Source organism: Sorghum bicolor, chromosome 8, assembly GCF_000003195.3.
Source record: "Sorghum bicolor cultivar BTx623 chromosome 8, Sorghum_bicolor_NCBIv3, whole genome shotgun sequence".
Lineage (NCBI taxonomy): Eukaryota > Viridiplantae > Streptophyta > Magnoliopsida > Poales > Poaceae > Sorghum > Sorghum bicolor.
In genome coordinates this window covers 56,268,827-56,291,760 of record NC_012877.2, presented here as the reverse complement: position 1 = coordinate 56,291,760, position 22,934 = coordinate 56,268,827, and the positions used below count along the sequence as shown (strand labels likewise).

At 43.2% G+C, this 22,934-nt stretch overlaps 1 protein-coding gene and 1 long non-coding RNA gene across 7 annotated transcripts; one reads left to right on the top strand and one right to left on the bottom strand.

The window, feature by feature from the left end:
* On the top strand, positions 5,753–21,677 carry LOC8068865 (probable LRR receptor-like serine/threonine-protein kinase At1g05700). Its single transcript, XM_021446421.1, has 13 exons — positions 5,753–6,038; positions 6,152–6,576; positions 17,508–17,698; positions 17,776–18,296; positions 18,423–18,561; positions 18,676–18,747; positions 18,951–19,022; positions 19,100–19,180; positions 19,396–19,559; positions 19,663–19,898; positions 19,974–20,100; positions 20,466–20,534; positions 20,771–21,677. Exons 1-13 carry the CDS (start codon positions 5,930–5,932, stop codon positions 21,460–21,462), a joined length of 2,898 nt encoding a protein of 965 aa, XP_021302096.1. The 5' UTR covers positions 5,753–5,929; the 3' UTR covers positions 21,463–21,677.
* On the bottom strand, positions 8,783–10,828 carry LOC110429799. Of its 6 annotated transcripts, none has more exons than XR_002446955.1 (4): positions 10,678–10,824; positions 10,318–10,400; positions 9,917–10,201; positions 8,783–9,126 (listed from the first exon to the last, which is right to left on the bottom strand). It is a non-coding gene; the product is annotated as an uncharacterized LOC110429799 (long non-coding RNA). The 6 variants fall into 6 exon arrangements; XR_002446958.1 differs by having other exon boundaries at positions 9,917–10,092; positions 10,678–10,822; XR_002446954.1 differs by lacking the exon at positions 10,318–10,400 and having other exon boundaries at positions 9,917–10,092; positions 10,678–10,828.

The following is a 22,934-nucleotide window of genomic DNA, read 5'->3' as shown; positions in this document are numbered from 1 at the left end:
AGATAGGATTTGCTTTCCCATGGGTTCACACGAACATGAGGAAGCAACAAAGTTACCAAATGATATCCTCATCTCAAAGTGCTGACACCACTGAAGAAGGATCCAAATGTCCATTAACCTAGTAACCTCGTAATAGCTAACTTCACACATTTCTTGCACAAATTCCCAATAGCTTCCATAGTTTCTTCCTAAGCCGCACATACCCACTACTAAAAACAGTGTCCCAATCAATGTCAAATATACGACAATATGATTGTAAACCACACAATAACTCTTTGTGAAAATCTTTCTAAGCAGCCTCTTTGACAAGAGAACAAACAAAGCACATACCATAGATATATAACATAAAGGGGCACTAAGTTCTAATTCCACAATATGACCAAGAGATAAAAAATAAATAACTCATGCTTAACCAGAGATAACATTACAAGTACGTATACATACCATTCCAAGGCAAACAACACACACACAAAACATTTTTTCTAGTAGTTGCCATTGCAGGAGTCCCTTATCTGCATTAGTCTGACGGAGCCATGCCAAGGCGACAACCCTATGGAGTCAAGGGTTGTTCTAATCTTCCATTTATCCTTGGAAATCATTCCACCCCGTCGTCAGATGCCTAGCCCCAGTGACATGCTCAACTTTGCACGTATATATACAACACCATTGCCACATGTCAGTACTTAAGTGTGATTAAGTGTTAAAAGTGGGGTTAGGTGTTCATGTTATTAGACTAATTAAGATCTTATCTTCTTTTGCAAGGTACGTTTGATATTAAGAAATACACACAAGTGTTTATCATCACTCTTGCTAGGGAAGCCATATCGTGGAATAGCTTCAACCTACCTTTAAAGTATGGTTTATAATACAAACTAACTAGATATAGCATGTTTAATTAGTATAAAGTTAGAAACTAAGCCCCTTTTTGTCCCACGAGGTGCCATTCCATGTTGTGTACAACACAATGAGCCTTGCTTCAACTCTGTTAACAAAGAGGACCAAACATATGCAATACAACCTCATTGCTCACCGTGGATTGGGGAATTAGACGTGCACCATCTCATGAACCGGCCTCCCTCCTTAGCTCAGGCGGCACTCTGTTTTGGATATAAAAGGTTTATCGGTCCGCATGCACTTTGTTTTGGATTTGCAGGGGTATGACCCTTTCCATACCTTGCCGTATTAGGTCCTTCGCCTCTAACATTGTGGTATATATCATCATGAGTTATAGCAATACATGTATTGTAAATATGCATTCACTTTATCATAAATTAGTACAAACATTATGGTAAATTAGCACTCTATTGATACTATATTATTGTAGCAATGGAAAAGTACGTTGTTGGCGATCTTGAGAGGTAGCTCGCCACAAACAACTAGGAGCATCCAAATTGGAGTTCTCCTCCTAGAGTTAGCTCTCTTTTAAGCATTACAGTTGGCTAGAAGGCAACGACAGCACGCTGGATGCAACTGGGTGGCTAGGCCTATCTAAGCAATGTGCAATTCTGGCCCATAGTACTTCATGTTAGCTTTCTTGAGTCTTCATTCTCTTGGGCTATGGGTGTCTCCTCTCCTTTCTTCTGGGCTCATCTCTTAGATTGTCTTCTAAAAAATCTCCCAGATCTTGATAGGCTATAGAATAAGTTATTCTATGTGTGATATCCAACTCCAATAATTGCAAGTTGGACCTATTTGTAATATCCATAGGTGGACCAAGGGCCCAGTGACCCCGAGCACCTGCCCAGGCTACCACGCTATGATTAGTTGTATATGTTGTCATGCTAAGCATATAAGAGTATTAGCCAGGCAAAGAAACATGTAGGTTTGCATGGCGAAACACAAAGTTGCAACAAATCATTAGGTACGTGCATGAGGTAGTCCAACTCATAAACTGGCAGCCATTGCACTAATAAGTTGTTGTGCTATCTTTTCTCTTTGTAGAAATATGTTTACACAAACATGTTATCATTTATCAATGACCATATTATAATTCGCCTGGGCTCTAGAAAGTCTCTAGCTAGGTACACCACTGGTAATATCCTTCATCCCCAAGCACTCTTTAGAAAAATGACCAACACCATCCCAAAGGAACAATCATGCTCCCCTTCTTCCCCAGCATATAGAACAAGGTGTGTGCTTTGTTCTGTTCTTGAGAGAAACAAAGAAATAGAGAGATATAGGGTTCACGAGATTGAGAGAGAGAGAGAGGGCTTTGCTCCACCAAATCCACTACTAAAAGAGAGATTTGGAGTCTCTCCTCATTTGTTAGCTCCCACCCCTTTTGTTTGCTTCATCTCATAACGAAATCTCCCTCATCGTCGCCCGTGGTTTTTCCCCACAAGGGGTTTTCACGTAAATCTTGGTGTCCTCTCTTGATTCAAAATTTCCTTTACCATATGTGTTGATTAAGTCACCATCTTGCTTACAAAGAGGCCAGTAGTCCTTAGGAAGCTAGTTGGGTCCACGCTATGATAGAAGAAATGGAATCATTGCATATGAATGACACTTAGGACTTGGTGCTGTTGGCGAAAGGGTGCAAGATTATTGGTTGTAAATGGTAGTTTAAGCTCGAAGATGCTTCTCTAGATGTTGCTCCAAGGTACAAAGCTAGATTGGTGGTGAATGACTTTAGTTAGAAAGAGGGAATTGATTACCATTAGGTATTTTCACCAGTTATGAAGCATACTTTCATTTGGGCATTCCTAGCTTTGGTTGCACTATTTGATTTGGAATTAGAGCAAATGGATGTGAACACAAATTTTCTTCATGGTGAGTTGGAGGAGAAGATATATTATCACAACCAGAAGGCTATGGGATTGGAGGCAAAGAAAATAACGTGTGTTTGCTAAAGAAGTCATTATATACCTTGAAGCAGTCTCCAAGGCAATGGTACTATTGTTTCTATTCTTATGTTACTAGCTGTGGATTTGAAAGAATTTCATATGATGCTTGTGTGTTTTAGCAAGTACTTGCGGATGGTTCAAGGGTGTTCATGTTGCTTTATGTTGATGACATCCTTATTGCAGAAAGAGCAAGTCTGTTATTGATGAAACAAAGGCCATGCTCAAAAGTGAGTTAGAGATGAAGGATTTGGGTGCAGCCAAGAGGTTGTTGGGTATGGATATTCACTGTTATAGGTCAAAAGGCAAACTTTGGCACTTTCAAAGTCAGTATGTTGAAAAGGTTTTGCATCAGTTCCACATGTCACAAGGAAAGCCTATTTCTACACCATTAGCAACACATTTTAAGTTGTCTGCTTTATCAGGGACATTGGATGTAGAGGACAAAAGGTACATGTCAAGGATTCCCTATGCGTGTGCTGTTAGCAGTTTGATGTATGCTATGGTTTGCACACATCTAGATATTGCACATGCAATTAGTGTTGTGAGCCATTTTATGTCAAAACTAGGCAAAGAACATTGGAAGGCAGTATAGTGGATCCTTAGGCATCTTTAAGGCACAAGCAAATAATGGTTTGATGTTTGATCAAAGGGCAATAAGTCCGGGGCCAGTTGTTGGTTATTTTGATTCTAATTTTGCTGGGGATCTTGATGAAAGGCGGTTATGTGTTTTAGCTTTGTGGATCTTGTGTTAGCTGGAGGGCAACCGGCCTTGCAACAGACAGTTGCTTTGTCAACCACTAAAGTTGAGTTTATGTCTTTAACAGAGGCAATGAAGGAGGCTATTTGGTTACATGGTTTTCTTGGTGATTTGGGCATTGAGCAAGTTGATCGTGTTGTCTTTTGTGATAATCAAATTGCGATTTACTTTGCAAAACATAAAAAGTTTCATGAAAGAACCAAACACATTGATTTGTGCAATTTCTTTATTCTATTTCATGTGAAGAAGGAGGATTTATATGTTGAGAAAATTGGCATAGAAAACAACCCAACTGATATGTTAACCAAGATGGTCCCGAAGGCCAAGTTTGAGCATTGCTTGAACTTGGTTGGTATTCGTTCTGACCCAAGCTAGCTCCATGTGAAGCTTCGGTGGTGGCGAGTTTGTTACTTGTTGATTTGTCCACTCAATATTGAAGCATTTGAAGATTGGGCATTTGTTATCAAGAAAGCTTGATGTATTTGATATATGGCTCAATTGTTGCTAAGGTGGAGAATTGTGATGTTCAGCTCCAATAATTGCATGTTCGACCTGCTTGTAATATCCTTCATTCCCAACCACTCTTTAGCAAAATGACCAACACCAACCAAAGTAGCAGTCGTGCTCCCCTTCTTCCCTAGCGTATAGAACTAGGTGCGTGCTCTATTTTGTTCTTGAGAGAAATAGAGAAATAGAGAGAGCTTGGTATTAGGGAAATTGAGAGAGAGATGGCTTTGATCCACCAAATCCACTACTAAAAGAGATATTCATGGGAGATAGCCTCCCCTCATTTGTTAGCTCTCACCATACCTCTTGTATTTGCTTCATCTCATAGTGGAACCTACCTTACTGTCGCCCATGGTTTTAACCCGGAAGGAGTTTCACGTAAATCTTGGTGTCCTCTCTTGATTCGGTATTTCATTTTTCATATGCGTTGATTAAGTCACCATCTTGCTTGCTATTGGTTCATACGTGAAGTGGTTGCTTGTATGGATGAGTTGCCATGAATTGGGATTTGTGTGTTCTTTGATATGTTGAGTTGAAGTTGAAGATGATGGGGCTGTTGTATTAGTGACCTAATTGATGCAAGTGTATTGTTGTTGGAAGGTTTAGACAGCCTATGGTTTGACGGATTTATTTTCAGGGGCTGTTTTAGTCCATGCATACAAGGTACTCGATGATATGTTTGTGAGAAATCTCAGTTTGCTAAATTTGATCATTCCGCTGCTCCTCTGTTATCACACCATGGCCCCCACCGTATGCTCCTCATCTCTCGATATGTTATGGTATAATGACCATTTTTAGTGAGTCTAATTACCCTGCCACATGTATAAGCAATGAGTTACGTACATGACAAATGAGCTAAAACAAACTATAGCTCTAAACAGAGAAATAATATATAGGAGCTGCAACATCACAGTCCCCACTCAACAGATAGACAATCTCAGCTGTCTTACCTTTCTCTCTCTCATCATCATCATACCCGGTGAACGCGCACAGGGAGTCGCGTCTATGGCCTGCAAGGATAAGGACGTCCACCATTGTTAATTGCATCTCCTGCGGTTGTTTAATCCTCGCGAGGTTGGCAACTCACGGCATGTCATGTTCATGTGATCAACTTCAAATTAAACAGATTTATCTAGCTTAGCTCGCTGACTTCGATCCATCTTCTGCTGACCTTTTCGATCAATCGATCCGTACTATCAACAATTCCAATGCTTACGCTAAACGACGTTGACCTGTCGTATATGCACACATACATGCTTCCTGCGTGCCAAAATAAGTGTTGGAATGAGTTTCGTAAAAATCATATTTTATTAAGTTTAACTAAGTTTGTAGAAAACATTAGCAACATTTTATATCTTCAGATAAATTATTATAAAAAAATCAACTATATACCTAATGATATTAATTATATAATATAAGTAACGGCGATGCTATTCTACACCTTACATTCTACACCGTAAGACAAAACTGAGCAGTACTACATCTAGAATCACGAAATACTAAATAGTACTAAAACACAAATACTGAATGTGATACTGAATTTTGAATTTTGTTTAGTATAACAGTTCGATGTCTAAAGTGTAGAATAGCAGTTGTAAGTAATATCTTATTATATATAATTATATATTTAGTTAAACCTAGAAGTGCTTGACTCCTCCGAAAGCAAACGGAGAGATAAGTGTTGACGTGTGCCGCGCGTTCATTGGTTTGCTTTGCCGGCCGGCCAACAATCGAATCGGCCATCGGTCGACTGTACCATCCGGTACATATCGTCTGCTAGCTATAGTAGTAGCCAGCTTTAGCTATCCAGAATTCCATACTAATGGCGCCATCATCAACTGCTGCCATCTTCTTGGCCGTCGACCTCGCGGTGTGCTTGGTATTAGCATCACTAGAGCTCCCTCCCGTCCATGGCCAGCTCGATCCTCCAGGCAAAACAAGCTATTTCTCACGCTACCATCTTCTCCGTCGTCTCCTCTACGACCCTCCCAAGAAGTTTCCTCTCTCAGATTATGCTTGGGTTGATCATGCATCTGTGCTGCAGGTTTCATCAGCATCGACTGCGGCTATGCCGAGGGCTCACGCTACCAGGACTCGGTGTCCAGGCTCACCTACGTCTCCGACGCCGGCTTCGTCGACGCCGGCGAGGGGCTCAACGGCGTCGTGCGGCCACCGTACGTCGATACTGGTCTGGCCGACCGGTACCGCAACGTCCGCTACTTCCCCATGGTCACTAGCGGCGGCGGCGGCGCGACGACGCGCAGCTGCTACACGCTCCGGCCGGTGACCCAGGGAAGCAGGAACCTCGTCCGGGCCAGCTTCTACTACGGCAACTACGACGGCCAGAACGGGCTCCCGGCCTTCGACCTCCACCTCGGCGTCAATCGCTGGGCCACCGTCAACGTCACCTCCGCCGATGGCATCTACCTCTTTGAGGCGGTGGCCGTGTCGCCGGTCGACTTCATGCAGGTAGGTCCTTTTCCATATACCAGCTTATTAGCCTTCTAGTTTTCTGTTTTTTTTTTTTTGCAAGACCCAGTTAGAGAGACAGACGTTCATATATGAACGTATACTCATCCTATACATGGACACATGCATTGAATTAATTGATCGAATATCAATTCAGTGCAGTTTGATTAAAAGTTCTCGAGTTTATTATAAACCTGCCAAGAGTACTTGCGTGTCTTGGAAAGTTTGATCCGCATTGAGCACACGCTTATTAAACAATGATAGAGCCGCGCCCGATCAGACTTGTGACGTGCCCACCGAGCAATGCAACTCAGCGCCGTACACACTCCTACTCCTATACAGACCTACACACACCAGCTGGTTATATATTCTAGCCTGCTAATGGGTGAAAGACTGAGGTCTTGTTTAGTTACCAAATTTTTAGATTTCTCATCATATCGAATTTTACGGCATATAACTGAAGTATTAAATATAAATAAAAGAAATAATTATTTACATAGTTTACCTGTAATTTGTGAGACGAAACTTTTGAGTTTAGTTAATCCATAATTGGATAATATTTATTAAATACAAACGAAAGTGCTACTGTATTCATTTCGTAAAAAAATTGGAACTAAATAAAGCGTGTGGACCAAGTGTTCTCTGTCCCAGCACCCAACCCATGCCTGGACTCAAACCCACGACAGCACCCAAATCCAACGGCTTCTTTCACTACAGAAAACAAACTAGAACTTTGCCGAGTGTCATATGCTTTGCCAAGTGCTAAAAATCAGATATTTGGCAAAGAGCCTCTTTGCCGAGTGCAATAGTGTCTTTGCCGAGTGCGGCAATGCACCTGTTTCCTGTAGTGGTTTGGCCACGACATCTGGAAATCCACACTTGGGACATACCACTTGCCAAAGACACGAGACGGATGGCTTGATTTCTACTGTTGCTTGACACAGGTTGCTACCGAAAGAAACACTAAATTTTCACCATGCAGTTACGCTCACTAATTAAAAAAAATATGCTACTAAGTATCATACAAATTAATTTAAATAACATGAGCTTCTTTACCTAAAGTAGGATAGTTCATACGCAGCCTGAGTTATAATTGTAAACATTTTTTTCACGATTGGATCATTAACATGTTTTTCATTATGAGGAAAGGCCAAAAGAAAGACCAGAAAAGGTTCTCAAACTTACACAATATTGACAAAATTTGGTTGTTTCACACCCGCTGGCAAGACACTAGCGTGCAGGACCAGATAGAAAATGGCGACATGCAAGCTAGAGCAAGAGCCTAGCTGCTACAACTACAACACATATGTAAAGGACTATACAACAGTAGAAAATGGAACATAAGGTAAAGCATTTCGACCGCTTGTGCTACTCGACGTCTGTCACCAGCCGACAACGCCTAAGCCTCCCAGAGAAAAGCACTTGCATGGCTTCCCGCGTCGAAGGGAACAAAGGCGGAGCAAAGGCTTGCTGAAATTCTTCGAAGGACGCCTCATCAAGCTTCTTCCACTACTGGAAACTGGGACTTTGCCGAGTGTTTTTACACTCGGCAAAGGGCCAAAAACACTCGGCAAAGACTTTGCCGAGCGTTTTTTTACGTGGCGCTCGGCAAAGTGCACTCGGCAAAATTCTGCTCGGCAAAGGGACTTTGCCGAGCGTTTTTTTTCCTCCCGCTCGGCAAAATAATTAATTTTTTTGCCGAGTGTTTCTTCCGGCGCTCGGCAAAAAAATTCTACCGTTAAGTCACCCACCGTTAACTTTTATTTTGCCGAGTGTTTTCTAAAACGCTCGGCAAAGTTTCAATTTTTTATTTTCCCCAATTTTTTGTGCCGAGCGCTACCCAGACAAACACTCGGCAAAGATTTATTTTTTATTTTATAAAAAAAACTTTGCCGAGTGTTTTTAAGCCAAACGCTCGGCAAAGAATTTTTCGGTATCTTTTTTATATACTTTGCCGAGCGTTTTCCACAAAAGCACTCGGCAAAGATTTTTGTATTTTATTTTATTTATACTTTGCCGAGCGTTTTCTACTGAAGCACTCGGCAAAGATTTCTTTCCATTATACTCGATTTTTACTTTGCTGAGTGCCTCTTTTCTAGGCACTCGGCAAAGTACCAGACAATTGATCTTTTTTTTGCCAATATAAATACATATATATTATATATATACACATGACTCATCACATATATATCACAAACATGCATTATATATCACAAGCACACACAGATTTCATAAATCCAACAAAAATCCATCAAAGTTCAACATCATAGGTTTACTATTAGAAGTTCAACATCACAGAGTCCAACATCCATCCCTAATGCAAGTTCAAGATACATCCCTACTACAATTCGACATACAACCCTACAGCGGAAGTGAAAAAAGGTTCGCTACGAGAAATCGAAATGGTGGTGGAAGAAGCTGTTCTGTCATCATATCTTATTTCACTTGAAGGTTGAAAAGCGGGGAAGCTTATCTTTCAGGTAGTACAACTTTGCTCTCCTCACTTTCCTGTGACTGATTACCGTGATCTCCTTGATCCTGGGTGAGTACCTGCAATGGAATATGTAGGTGCAGTTACCAAATTTGCTGCAAGTATTCTGAGTTTGAAGCTTCAAGCATTTGCATGCAAGTCGCCAACATATAACTTATCTAATTAACAGAACTGCAGGTGACCACATAACTAGGAGCAGCCCTACACAAAGTAAGGCTTACCACAATAAAAAAAATACTATTCTCCATCTGCTGAGAACATGGTCCACAGTACATAACAGATGGCTAAGCTGTGTTTGGTTGAGGTTCTGAAAAAATGTTATGCAACCAAACAGGTGAAAGACTTGGACCCTGCTACTTTCTGCTTTCTACATTTTAAAATTGGTGTAAATAGAGAGAGGTTATGTTTTATAGTTTTTTTTTAGCCAAACAGCTTACAGTTTTTTCACAGCATATAGATCACAATAGTTTTTTACATCTCACAGCTCACAACGGCTTTTCCACGGATCACAGGTAAACCAAATAGACCCTAAGTCCATCGCAAGGGCACCCATTAGCTTTGCAGATGGTAAAAAACTAAGATGGCTCAGATTAAGGCAACACCAAATGGTTGAACTTAACAAGGATCACCAAAGAAATCAAGGTATTTACTGACTCATGAGGAAACTTAGAACTATAATCAATTAGACCATGAACGAATAAGACCATAATTATGTGTTCCTAGACTCTAAAGAGTGAAAGATTAACAACAGCAGGCAACCAAACTTATTTAGGGGGGAAATTAGTACAATGTACTTAATGTTATCTAGGGGAAAAAGTGGAACAGAGTTGAAACTTCACTAGTACATACCAATCTGCGTTCATAACATCCTCACTGCTGATTGCCTTAAAACAACAGCATGGGAGTGGGTTCCTTGATCACCCTGAATCCCAATTGTTTGTACTGGCAAGAACACAGCAAAAGCTTGCCAAATTTTATCACAAAAAGGTCTGCATCTTTAATAGCTTGAACAATATCTCGTCCACCTGAAATGAAAGAATACTCAATAAAATAATAGCACTTCTAGTTTCTACAGAAGCTGACTTTACAGGATGCTCTTGTTGATGGATCAACGAACAGGATGCGAGCATTTACCTGTAAATTATTGCGAAAAGACTCAGAAAATAACTCCAGATATCCAAAATGAAACACATACATATGTGCACCCCCTAGACTAGAAGATAAATAAACAAGCAATCTATGCAATTTACTAGACTAGAAGATGCTGCAGCAGCACGCCGATGAGAAACGACACCAAATTGTCTCCCTTGAACTGAAATTCCCCCCTCCCCCTCTGTTGTAAATACACAGAACACAAGCAAATCAGGTGGTAACTACGCAAGTACCTGATGTGAACGCATAAGGACATGGGGATTCAAAGATTCAGACAATCACACATTCAAGAAGTATTAGCATTCAGTAGTACTAGTATAGTAGGCATTCAGGCAAGATTCGGTATTAGCAAACTAGCAGTGCGTACAATAGTACAGATGAAACAAGCTAATACGGTAGCTAATCAGGGGAGGCCAGATCCAATCATCCAAGTGCTTGGGGAGAGATGGATTACGTACTACATAGTGCCGGCCGTACTGCTTGTCGTCGGAAGGAGAAGAAACCACGGCGGCCGGTTACGCCGATGTAGGAAGGGGCGGGGCGTGGTCGCCGCGCGCGCTCCAGCGACGGGCACGGGCACCGGCGCGTGCGGGCGGCGGCGGGCGCCGCGGGCGGGGCGTGGGCATCGCGCGTGCCGGCGGCGGGGCGGACCGGCGGGGGCTCGTGCGGGGAAGAGCGTGCGGCCGCGGCCGCGGCCGGCAGCGGGCGCCGCGGGCGGGGCAGCGGGCGGGGCGTGGGCACCGCGCGCGTGCCGGCGGCTGGGCGGACCGGCGGGGGCTCGTGCGGGGCAGAGCGTGCGGCCGCGGCCGCGGCCGGCAACGGGCGCCGCGGGCGGGGCGGCGGGCGAGGCAGGGGCGGCGGCGAGGAGGGGAGGCGTGGGGACTGGGAAGGAGATAGAGCTAGGGTTGGAGTGGTATAGATCGCATGGGCCGGCCAGCAGGGGCCCGAATACACCCACGGCTCTTTGCCGAGCGCTGGGCCGGCCGGCCCTCGGCAAAGTTTATTTTATTTTACTTTTTATAAAACTTTGCCGAGCGTTTTCAAAGACTGACACTCGGCAAAGAATATTTTACTGAATGCTTAGCATGACACTCGGCAAAATATATATATATTTTTATTTTGGACCTAATTTTTTTGTGGTGCCTTGTGGCAGTATTTTAAACTTTAATCTAGAGTTTGGTGAAATTTTGAGTTTATTTGGTATATTTGGTTAATTATTTTTGTTTCTTTGATTTTCTCGGCATATTTCAAATTTGAACTACAACTGCATGGAATAATGAAATTTGATCATCCAAAAATTGATATTCATGATGTTTAGTGTTTGTTTAGCCCATATAGATAGAGTCACATGAAATCTCAAGCATCTCCTTGACGCAACAATGCGAGGTACAAGCGGAAAAATTGAATTTAAATTATATAAAATCCAAATAAAGTCCGAAAATCACGAAACTTGACGAGGCATCGTGTTATCACATGTACAGATTATGGTAAAAATTTGATAAGGTTTTGAGCAAGTTGTGACGTCGGATGGTTAAAACCCCAACCATCTATACATGTGATCACTTGTGATCACAAAAGATGTGTCTGGGTTTTAGACATCCGACGTTCCAACTTACTCAAAATCATCTCAATTTTTTACCACAGCCTCCACATGCGATAGCATGACGCCTCATCAAGTTTCGTGATTTTCAGACTTTATTTGGATTTTATATAATTTAAATTCACTTTTTCCGCTTGTACCTCGCCATGTTGCGTCAAGGAGATGCTTGAGATTTCATGTGACACTTTGTATATGGCCTCAACATACGCTAAGCATCATGAATATCAATTTTTGGATGATCAAATTTCATTATTCCATGTAGATGTAGTTCAAATTTGAAATATGCCGAGAAAACCAAAGAAACAAAATTAATTAACCAAATATATCAAATAAAGTCAAAATTTCACCAAACTCTACAGTAAAGCTTAGAATACTGACACAAGGCACCACAAAAAAAATTGGGTCCAAAATCAAAAAAAAAAGAAAAAAACTTTGCCGAGTGCCGATGCTAGGCACTAGGCAAAATATACTTTGCCGAGTGCCTGGCACTGGGGCACTCGGCAAAGAGTTGGTGCAGCTAATTTCTACAAAAATTTGCCGAGTGTTTACAAAGGCGCTCGGCCAAGAATTTTTTAAAAAACAAAAAATAAATTTTGCCGAGCGTTTTTGAGGAGGCACACGGCAAAGTTTGCTTGGGAAAATTTAACAAAAATATTTTGCCGAGCGTTTTGGTGTTGGCGCTCGGCAAAAATTAAATAAAAAAAAAAATTTGCCGAGTTCTTTACGTTAGACGCTCGGCAAAATTTGACGGCAAGTCACCACCGTTAATTGGGGAAAAAATTTGCCGAGCGCTTTTCTTTGCCGGGCGCTTGGCACTCGGCAAAATTCTATTTTGCCGTGTGCTTTTCTTTGCCGAGTGCTTGGCGCTCGGCAAAGACAGCTTTGCCGAGTGCTTTATTTTGCCGAGCGCGGCACTCGGCAAAATATTACTTTGCCGAGTGCCCCGAGATTTTGCACTCGGCAAAGTCTCAGGCACTCGGCAAAGTACAGATTTCCAGTAGTGTTCGTCTTTACTTCAACCCAAGCTTTTTCATGAGCACCTTCCTTGCTTGGGTGTGTCCGACTTTGGTTCTCTGTACTTACTTTTAGCAGTCAAATGGGCACTTTGTTTGGGGACGAAGTCGTTATCATCAGCATACTTGAGATCCTTGGTAATGTGTAGCCTGAGCAGGGACGCAATCAACGGCTGCTCGAGCGGCCACTTGAAGGCTCGATGAAGGACTGCATAGTGCTCACATAGCCATTAGCTCCAGAAGTATCTAGAGCCACCCGCACAACCGCATGCAATGACCCATAGGTACACCCAGGTGAGGTTGGCGATTTGGGGGCATTAGGGGTGGCAAGTGTATGGGTGACAAAGAGCGAGGCAATGAGCTCCACCGTCAATGAATCATCTGCAACGTCGGCAACCATCGATGCCTCAGCCTCTAGGGAGGCGGCCGCCTGAGAAGTCAGGCACCCAGACGCTTGTGGTCCCACTGACCGGCTCATAGTGAGGAAGGCAATAAGCTTATCCAGCATTGGGTCAATCGAGCCAACTCATGCGGGTAGTCCTGCACTCGATCGGGCACATCGCCACTACCTATGGGTCTGGCTCGAGAAAAGTGTTGGCCATTGCAATTGCAACTCTCGAGTCCACCAGTAGCGTCGCAATAGAGGACGACCCAGATGGCTCAGACGCCCCACTGGGCTGCCGAAACTCGACGAAGCTAAGCCGCTCGTGGATAGGACATCGATGATTGACCTTGGTTCGCCATTGACTGTCGTGGTTGTGCCATGCATGTGCCCGCTGCATCTGCAGCGGAAGCGCCTAAGCGGATCCCAACAATAAGCAACCTTGTGGTCTCGCGTAAGGCATCAAAAACATCGGCCGCGGAAGAGAGCCATGGTCGCGGGGCTCCTCCCTGATTCCTCCAGAGTGTGCCTAGACGGCCAACGCTGCTCCGGGCACATATATTGGAGCAAACCTTGGATCGGCGCAACCTTTCGAAGGCACGCACACCAGCGCCTTCTGCCAGCCACCGGCATCAGGTGTAGAGAGCCGGAGCCACGAGTTGGTGGGCGCCCGCGGCCTGAGTCTCTAGTGGATCGACAAGCGTCAGACCCCGGCCCATCGCTCATGCTGCGGATGGGAAGCCCTTGGATAAGCTGTGGGCACGGCTGACGTCGCCTGCTCCACCTGACCGCTATAATTGTAAACATAGCACAAGCTTCTCTACAGATACAATTGTTCTCTTCCCTCTCCTTTGTCACGAACTCAAACTTTCACTCTCACGAACAAAAGAAAACGTCAGAGGCTTTCAAAGCATCATTGTCCTGCACGTTCTTCCTTCTAACCTGGAAAGTAAAAAACACAGAGGTGTTGGTCAATGCTAGGAGTCTAAAATGGAACCTAGACATGTAAATGGACCAAATAAGATGTAAAAGCTATATATTTGCCCTCAAAAAATGATGTAAAAGCTATAACAAGTCTAACTATGATATGTATGCTTCATAAACTCAGTTTTGTACTTTATGAGGTAACAAACCACATGTTGAGTATCTCCAACGGTTTTGCAATTTTTATTTTGCAAAACAAAGAGTTTGCCAAGTCTTAAATCAATATGCCAAGTCACAAAATTGAGCGTCTCCAATGATTTTGGCAAAATTAAGTTGGCAAAACCAAATTGTGGACTCCGTCGTTATTTTTTCACGCGCTTTTTCTCTTCACACCGTCCACTCCGTCGCGCAGGAAGTCTTGCGCGTTCTCCCGCGCGTTGTGTTGTGCCGCCGCCTCCTTCAGTTCGCGCTGGTGCATTCACTTCAAGGAAAAAAGTGGGAGACTGAGTACCACAGGCCGTCTTCTTCGTGCGCGATCTGATTGGAGGCCGACGTGGGATGGACGTTGGGTGGCCTTGAACTCGCGTTGAACGCCGGCGTGGGAGGGACGGAGGGCGGCCTTGAACTCATGGCCTCAGGCGGCGCGATTCTCCGACTACGGCAACGGACGGCGGCGTGTGTGGAGGTGTTTCTGTCACGAGGCGGACGGCGGCGCGTGCTGACTTTGTGTCGCAATTGGGGCGGTGGCGCGTGTGGAGGGGTTTTTTCACGATGCGGACGGCGGCGCGTGGTGAGACTTTGTGTCGTGAAGAGGAGTCGGAGGCCGATCGGGACTTTGTGTCGCCATATATCGCGATGGAAGTTTCCCCTATATGGCGCGAAGAGGAGTCAGAGATGCGCGGGAGACCGGAAACCGCGCAGGATGAGAGACCGATCGGCCTTTGCCAAGTCGTCCGAGGTTTGGCAAAAATGTTAAGTTTCCTCCCTCATTTGCCAACTTTGCCAAAATGCAAAACTCAAATGCAAAACCATTGGATACCTCAATTTGAGCTTTTCGGCAAATTAGTCAAATGCAAACCTCAATTGCAAAACCGTTGGCGGACAGAGGAATACGTAAAGTTGAACATAATAAAATAAGAAATTGAAAGATTTCATTGAAATTGTTCATTTGGAAATTTACCGAAAAGCTAATTATAAGTTCTTCTCTCCATCGGAACAATAGGGCCGTTCCAACGCCTCGGGAAACAGGTCGAGATAGATGACAGCACCTTTTTATCCTCTTCCTTCGGTTTGGCTCCACGAAGGCGCTGCCTAGACTAGGAGCCCCACTCATATTCAAAAGGCGCCCAGCTTTTAAGACGATGATAATAAATAGTTAGGATGCCATTATTCCAATATCATGGAATAGCATGGCCCGGCACAAGCAATGGAGAGCATACAAAGGCTTTGGAATATTATTTCGAGGCGCTAGAACGAAACCCCTTCTTACCGCAAGCTTTTAATAATATGGCCGTAATCTGTCATTACGTGCGACTATCTCCACTATAGAAAGAAGAAAAAAAAGAAAGGAGGAAATTTTCTAGTGAATACTAGAAAAGAGGGCTTTCTACATAGGGATCGTCAAAACAACGATTTTACCCTATCAGTTGTAGGAAGGAAGGAAACTTCACGAGAATCAAAATAGGAAGAAAGTAGAGCCTATACTACTATTCTATGGATAAAGCTGAAATTGATAGAGAAAACACCTTAAAGATCAATTAGTGAGCGACTGGGTCGATACAACTAAAAAAACTGCTTCATTATACCATGATATGGGACAAAATTTTGGAATCCGCTTATGTAATAAAGCCGATCCACTAAGGGATTAAGCAGCGGTGTAGTATCAGATCCCAAAGATAGTAAGTTCTTTTTACTCAAGGATAGATCCTAACAGACTTAGCACGAACATTTCATTGTTATAATTCCACGCTTGTAGGATGTTTTTGTTTTTAAACTTGGCAAAAGGTGTCTGACTCTCCCTAACTTATTTTATAGTAAAACCAACCGCAAAAAACCTATGCAGAAGAGAGAGAAGAGGGGAGAAAAGTGGAAACGAGCGTAAGAATAGGTGTCGGTTGCATCACTTGATTTTTATTTCGATTTAATTTAATCCTTTTCTGTCAAAAATCACATTTATTCATTTGGGCATCACAAACCCGTCTTTAGACCCTAGACTTGACACAAAGGTAATACATCTCAGCGTCATAGGTCATGGTGCTGAGGTTGGAGATAAGGGTTGGCGTGGCTAGTGATGTGGCACTGACGTGCCCAGAGCTCGGTGCCATGATCATTTTGTAATAACAGTGTATTTATGAATGATTTTTTTCATAATGATGATATCAGCAATTTAACATTCTTTTCATGACCATGATATCAGCAATTTTTTCATAATACATGGTATCATTTATCATAGATTTCACAATCTTGTCTCCCTGTGTTGCCTCCTTTAATACTTCCTACCAAAAGTAATCTCTATTTCCCAGTACATTTTCCGTCAAAATATGCATATTGTTTTCTTGTTAAATGAATGAATTCTTCATATAATTAAGGCCTTGTTTAGTTCACCCCAAAAATCAAAAAGTTTTCAAGATTTCCCGTCACATCGAATCTTGCGGCACATGCATAAAGTATTAAATATAGACGAAAACAAAAACTAATTACACAGTTTGTCTGTAAATCGCGAGACGAATCTTTTGACCCTAGTTAGGCCCTGTTTAGATTTGAAATTTTTTGGCCAAAGTGGTAAAAATTTTTGTGGTCAGAACACGCGAAAAATTTTAGGTGTTTAGTTTGACAAATTTTTTTCTGACACAACTTGGGCTGTATGCATTTGCAGTTGTCATTGGTGGGCTTACATGGGAGTGCGTGCACAGTTGCAGCCCAAAATTTGTGCCCCAAAATTTTTTGGCCCCGTTTAGTTCCCAGGCCCCAATTCCATAATGTTTTTCCTCTTTAGGCCAAAAATTTTTTAATCTAAACAGGCCTTTAGTCTTTGATTGGATAATATTTGTCACAAATAAACGAAAGTGCACAGTAGCAAAATCTAAAAAAAATTGCATCTAGGCCTTGTTTAGTTCACTCCGAAAACCAAAAAGTTTTCAAGATTCTCCGTCACATCGAATCTTACGAGACATGTATGAAACATTAAATATAGACAAAAATAAAAACTAATTACACAGTTTGCCTGTAAATCGCGAGACGAATCTTTTGACTCTAGTTAGTCTATGATTGGACAATATTTTACCACAAACAAACAAAAATGCTACAGTAGCAAAATCCAAAAAGTTTTCACATCTAAACAAGGCCTAAACATAACGATTGCATTTGCAGGTGTGCTTGGTCAATATAGGGTTGGGTACACCATTCATCTCTGGGCTAGAGCTCAGGCCGCTCAGTGCGACCATGTACCAGGAGGCTACTGTCAATCAGTCTCTGTTTTTGCTCAGCCTGTCCCGCCCATCAGCCAGATTCGATTTCAATCGATACCAATTCAATCCAGATTATTCTGTTCCGCCATTCAGGTGAGTGTGGTCGTCAAGGCTCCCTATCAGTAGTCTCACATGGAAATGGAATTGGTTTCTGAAACTGAAAACAACAGGTACCCCGATGATTCGTATGACCGACTGTGGCAAAGGTATGGCGGCAACGCCGCATGGACCAACATAAACACCACCAAAGAAGTCGACGTCTCTAATGTCACTAGCAGCTTCGACAAGCCATCGGGGATACTGCAGAACGCCGCCACTCCGGTGAACGGAACTACCCGGATGGACATCTCATGGAGCTCAGATCCCTCCTTGGAGCACAACGACGACGATAACTCAACAACAACTTACCTTTTGTTCCTCTACTTCGCGGAGCTTCAGAGGGTGCCAAGCAATGGGCTGAGACAGTTTGACATCCTCGTCGACAACGCTACAGGGAATGATGGCAGCAGCAGCCAGGGCTTCACCCCCAAGTACCTCTCCGCGGAGGTCGTGAAGAGGATGGTGCAGGGGTCTGGCCAGCATAGCGTCTCGCTTGTCGCCACACCGGCGGCCACGCTTGCCCCCATCCTGAATGCATTTGAGATATATTCAGTCAAGCCAATGACTGAGATGGCGACTAATGGTTTAGACGGTATCATCTTAAGCTCAGTTAGAATTTACATTTTACTAGTCCATTTCTAAATGGTCTGGATGTCATATATAAAAGCATAAATTTAAGTTACCTTTTTTTGTTTTCTTTTCTCCATATGATGAACAGCTAAAGCTATGATGGCAATTCGAGAAAGGTATGCACTGAAGAAAAACTGGAAGGGTGATCCTTGTGCACCAAAAGCATTTGCATGGGATGGTTTGAACTGCAGCTATCCATCATCTGGTCCTGCACAGATAACAGCTCTGTAAGTAGTACATTTCAAGGCATTCTACCATTAAAGATTTACATAGATAGTAAATGACTAAAGAAGAATGTATTGTTTATTTGTTTCCCTACTCTACAATATGATCTGCTCCAGGAACTTATCATCGAGTGGGTTGACTGGTACAGTTAACTCCTCTTTTGGAGATCTAAAATCCCTCCAACGGCTGTAAGTGACCCACCATATAAAATGTTGTGCTTAATTACATTGTGAACTTTATAACTCTTTGTTGTTCTCACCTCCATACGTGCAACATTCACTTAATAATTTTTCGGAAACCTGAAGTAGCACAGCATTCAACATTGTTTTAATAAGCAGAGTTATGATGACCATTCTAGTATTTTTCTCACAAGAACTTTCTGTAATTCCAGAGATCTGTCAAATAATAGCCTATCTGGTCCAGTGCCAGATTTTCTGGCACAAATGTCATCACTGTCATTCCTGTAAGTACTTCTGTTAGCGCAAAATCAATTTTGCAATACCTGCATCACCATATTTAACATGAACTTAGTTTCTGCAGTGATTTGTCAAGCAACATGCTCAGTGGATCAGTACCTGCAGCTCTGCTACAAAAGATACAAAATGGATCACTGGTATTGAGGTCTGCATCATGTAGCCAATTTATATTTCAAAAGTTCATTTTCATCCTTGAGGTTCTCTAGAGATGGACCATGAATTTTTTTCATAACGAATCACTACTCAAGGATAAGTTAGAAACACATAATAACTTAACTCTGCTATTTGAATCAAACAAGTACATCACGACATTTTTTCTTTATATATTTAATTAACCAGATAATGTTGACTAAATGTTAGGATTCATAACAACGTAAATTTGTGTGATGGTCCTTCTACATGTGAGCCAAAGAAGAAGAAAAGAAACAGAACACTTATCATTGCAACAGTTGTTCCAATAGCAGTAGCAACTCTACTGTTTGTTGCAGGATTACTTATCCTTCATAGAATGAGAAACAGACAAGGTAACATTTCTTCAAGGAATTTGCTTCAATCAAATATTCTATTGAGGAAATAATTTGATGTGTATTAATTGAATATTTTCATACAATGCATGATTCAATCTAGATACATGGATGCCAAACAACTCAAGGTTTATTAGCCCTCAATCCAGTTCACCAATATTTGAGAACAGAAAGTTCACCTACAAGGAGCTGAAGCTCATGACAGCTAACTTCAAAGAAGAAATAGGGCGAGGAGGGTTTGGTTCTGTCTTCCTAGGATATTTGGAGAATGGAAGTCCAGTTGCCGTCAAGATGCGTTCAAAAACATCCTCTCAAGGGGGCAAAGAGTTTTTAGCTGAGGTAGGCTATTCTTTTGTGCTTTATCTTCCATGTGCATTTGAAAACTGAAAGAAAATGTTGTTATTACATATTCAGGCTCAGCATTTGTCTAGGGTTCATCACAAAAATCTGGTTTCCTTGATTGGATATTGCAAGGACAAGAAACATATGGCCCTTGTCTATGAATACATGCAGGGGGGGAACCTAGAGGACTGTCTAAGAGGTAACTTACCACCTGCCTGCACCCTCATAAAGGAAAAAAAACATACTTTTCTACTAATGACAAAATTTCACATTTCTATGTTAGCTTTGTCAAACACATTGGCAGCATAGATGCAGGAAAAATTCATCTTAGCATGGGGATATTTGTTGGGTGAAAGTTTGAATACATTAAAGTGTAAGGTGCCAGGATGTTTATTGTCTTCTGTGTCTAACATAATCATAGCAAAATTAAGGGCCCTGATTTTTGTGCCATCATACACTTTTGACATGACATGAATATTATGACCTAATTTGACAAGCCAACTAGTATTTCATCATTTTACATAAACGTTGCTATAATAAATTTGTTCTGACCATCAATCACAGGAGAGGCCTCTGCTGCTACACCCCTCACTTGGCATCAACGTCTCAAGATTGCTCTCAACTCTGCCCAAGGTTTGTAAGGCTGAACATACAGTAGTAAGAGAAGCCTGTATCATATAGTTCTTGCAGGGTTTAATTACCAACCTGTATCTTACTCTGCTTCATATACTAACTAGATCTGAAGAAATTTTTGGTCTCGTTACCATGTCTAGCTCTTAACAATCCATCTAACACTAGATTTTTTTTTCGAAAAAGATCTAACACTAGATAAATTGCAAAGTAATTACTGGTTCCTCACTTGGGTACAGGACTGGAGTATCTGCATAAATCATGCCAGCCACCACTGATCCACAGGGATGTGAAGACAAAGAACATTCTTCTATCAGCTGATCTTGAGGCGAAGATAGCTGACTTTGGGCTCATGAAAGCATTCTCTGATGAGTTCAGGACCCATGTCACCACACAACCAGCAGGCACCCTAGGATATCTTGACCCTGAATACTACAACACGTCCCAGCTCAGTGAGAAGAGTGATGTATACAGCTTTGGTGTTGTGCTATTGGAGCTTATCACAGGCCAGCCACCAGCAGTTCCTGTAAGTGACACTGAGAGCATCCATGTCGCGCTATGGGTGCGCCAGAAGCTCTCCGAGGGTGACATTGCAAGCATTGCTGACCCAAGGATGGGAGGGATGTATGATGTCAACTCTCTCTGGAAAGTTGCAGAGTTGGCACTGAAGTGCAAAGAACAACCATCAAGGGAGAGACCGGCAATGACCGACATTGTGGCAGAGCTCAAGGAGAGCTTGGAGCTGGAGGTGTCCTATGCAATGGGCTACTACAGTTCAGTCTCGACCAGCACAATGAATCTCAGCACAACAAGTGTTGATATGCATAGCAATGAAAAACCAAGTGATCATCCGGGGCAAAAAGCTGACCTAGAGTTGCAACAGGTAGATATTGTTGAATCAGCAACTCGTATAGGTCCTGCACCAAGATGAAACCAACCGTTCGCATGTTTTAAGAAGCCGTGTATTGGATGCATCATGATTAGGTGTTGTAATTTTTTTAGTTATCAAATACTCCATTGTCTTATATAGTATATAAGACATAACCACCTCTAGTTCAAAGATCGATAACACATTTAATTATGTCTCTCAACACTAGTACTACTGTATAGATGTACGCACTTCTAGAGAGAGCACGTCTTATATTATAGGACTTGAATAAAAAAATGGTTACACCTTATATATTAGGACGTCGGCTACACCGAGGATCAGCGGGCACTGGAGGCCCTTCTTGCTATGGTTCCACTGAAGATGCGGTCCTCCCTTGCAGACAACCGCTAAGGATTCCTAGAACTCCATCATTGACTCGCGCACCGGGAGCAATCACGCCCGCAGAGCCACGCTGCAGAAGTTGCGTCTGTTGTGAATGACGGCGGTAAACGACGAAGAACACAAGATCAAAACACAGCGGAGACACAAGATTTAACGTAGAAAACCCCTCCAATGCGAAGGGGAAAAACCATGGGCGCCAGCCAGCAAACACTCACTGTTATCAAAAGTTGGGTTACAACGCCGTGCGACGGCTTACAAGATCATATATTCAGTGGAACCCTAATTTGGGTATATGTACCGTACTGCGGGGAGCCAGCCCCCGCACCCTCCGAGTGACAACGAGGGCGACACCAATGGGCCACTTCTGTCTCTGCTTCGCTCCGTCAGAAGTCGGCCTTTATAATGTGCAACTGAATTTGGAACATATTCAACAGCGTCAGGAGTGGGAACATCTGGCTTTCAAGTCGAGTGAGGACGTCGATGACTTTGCTCTCTGTCTCATCACCGTGATGCAGCAGTTGGTACGGTATGGCATCGACACATCGTCACCAAGAAGGACACACAGCTGGCTCTGTTGATCGAGACGCTACTGAACTTCTCCGAGTTGACGATCGAGGAGGTGACAGGCCGCCTCAAGGCCGTTGACCACCGTGAGCGGCTACCCTCAGAGCCGGTCACCGTCTCGGTGACGAGCTTGTCTTCATCAAGGAGTAGTGGCTCATCCACCAGCGGGAGCGGAAGAAGGGAAGGCTTTAGGTTCGTCGAGCAGCCACAAGTGTTGGCCGTGCAAGCGAGACAAGGTGGCACTCCTGATGGCACCAGACGCGAGCGCAAGGCTACTCACAATGACACCTGCAAGAACTGTGGCAGGACCGACCACTAGGCCAAGGACTGCCGGCAGGCGAAGTGCAGCGGTCTGGCACACATCGTGCAAGCGCAAGAGGGTGATGAACCGGATATTGAGCTGCACTCTTCTCCCGCGCCAGCCACCGCCATGCTCCTCCACCTTGACAAGCAGCACTCCCACGTCTTCCTTGGCAACGGGTCCAGCAACGACAAGATCGATGGCTGGTACCTTGACACCGGCGCCACCCACCACATGACCGGGCGCCGGGAGTACTTCAACGACTTGG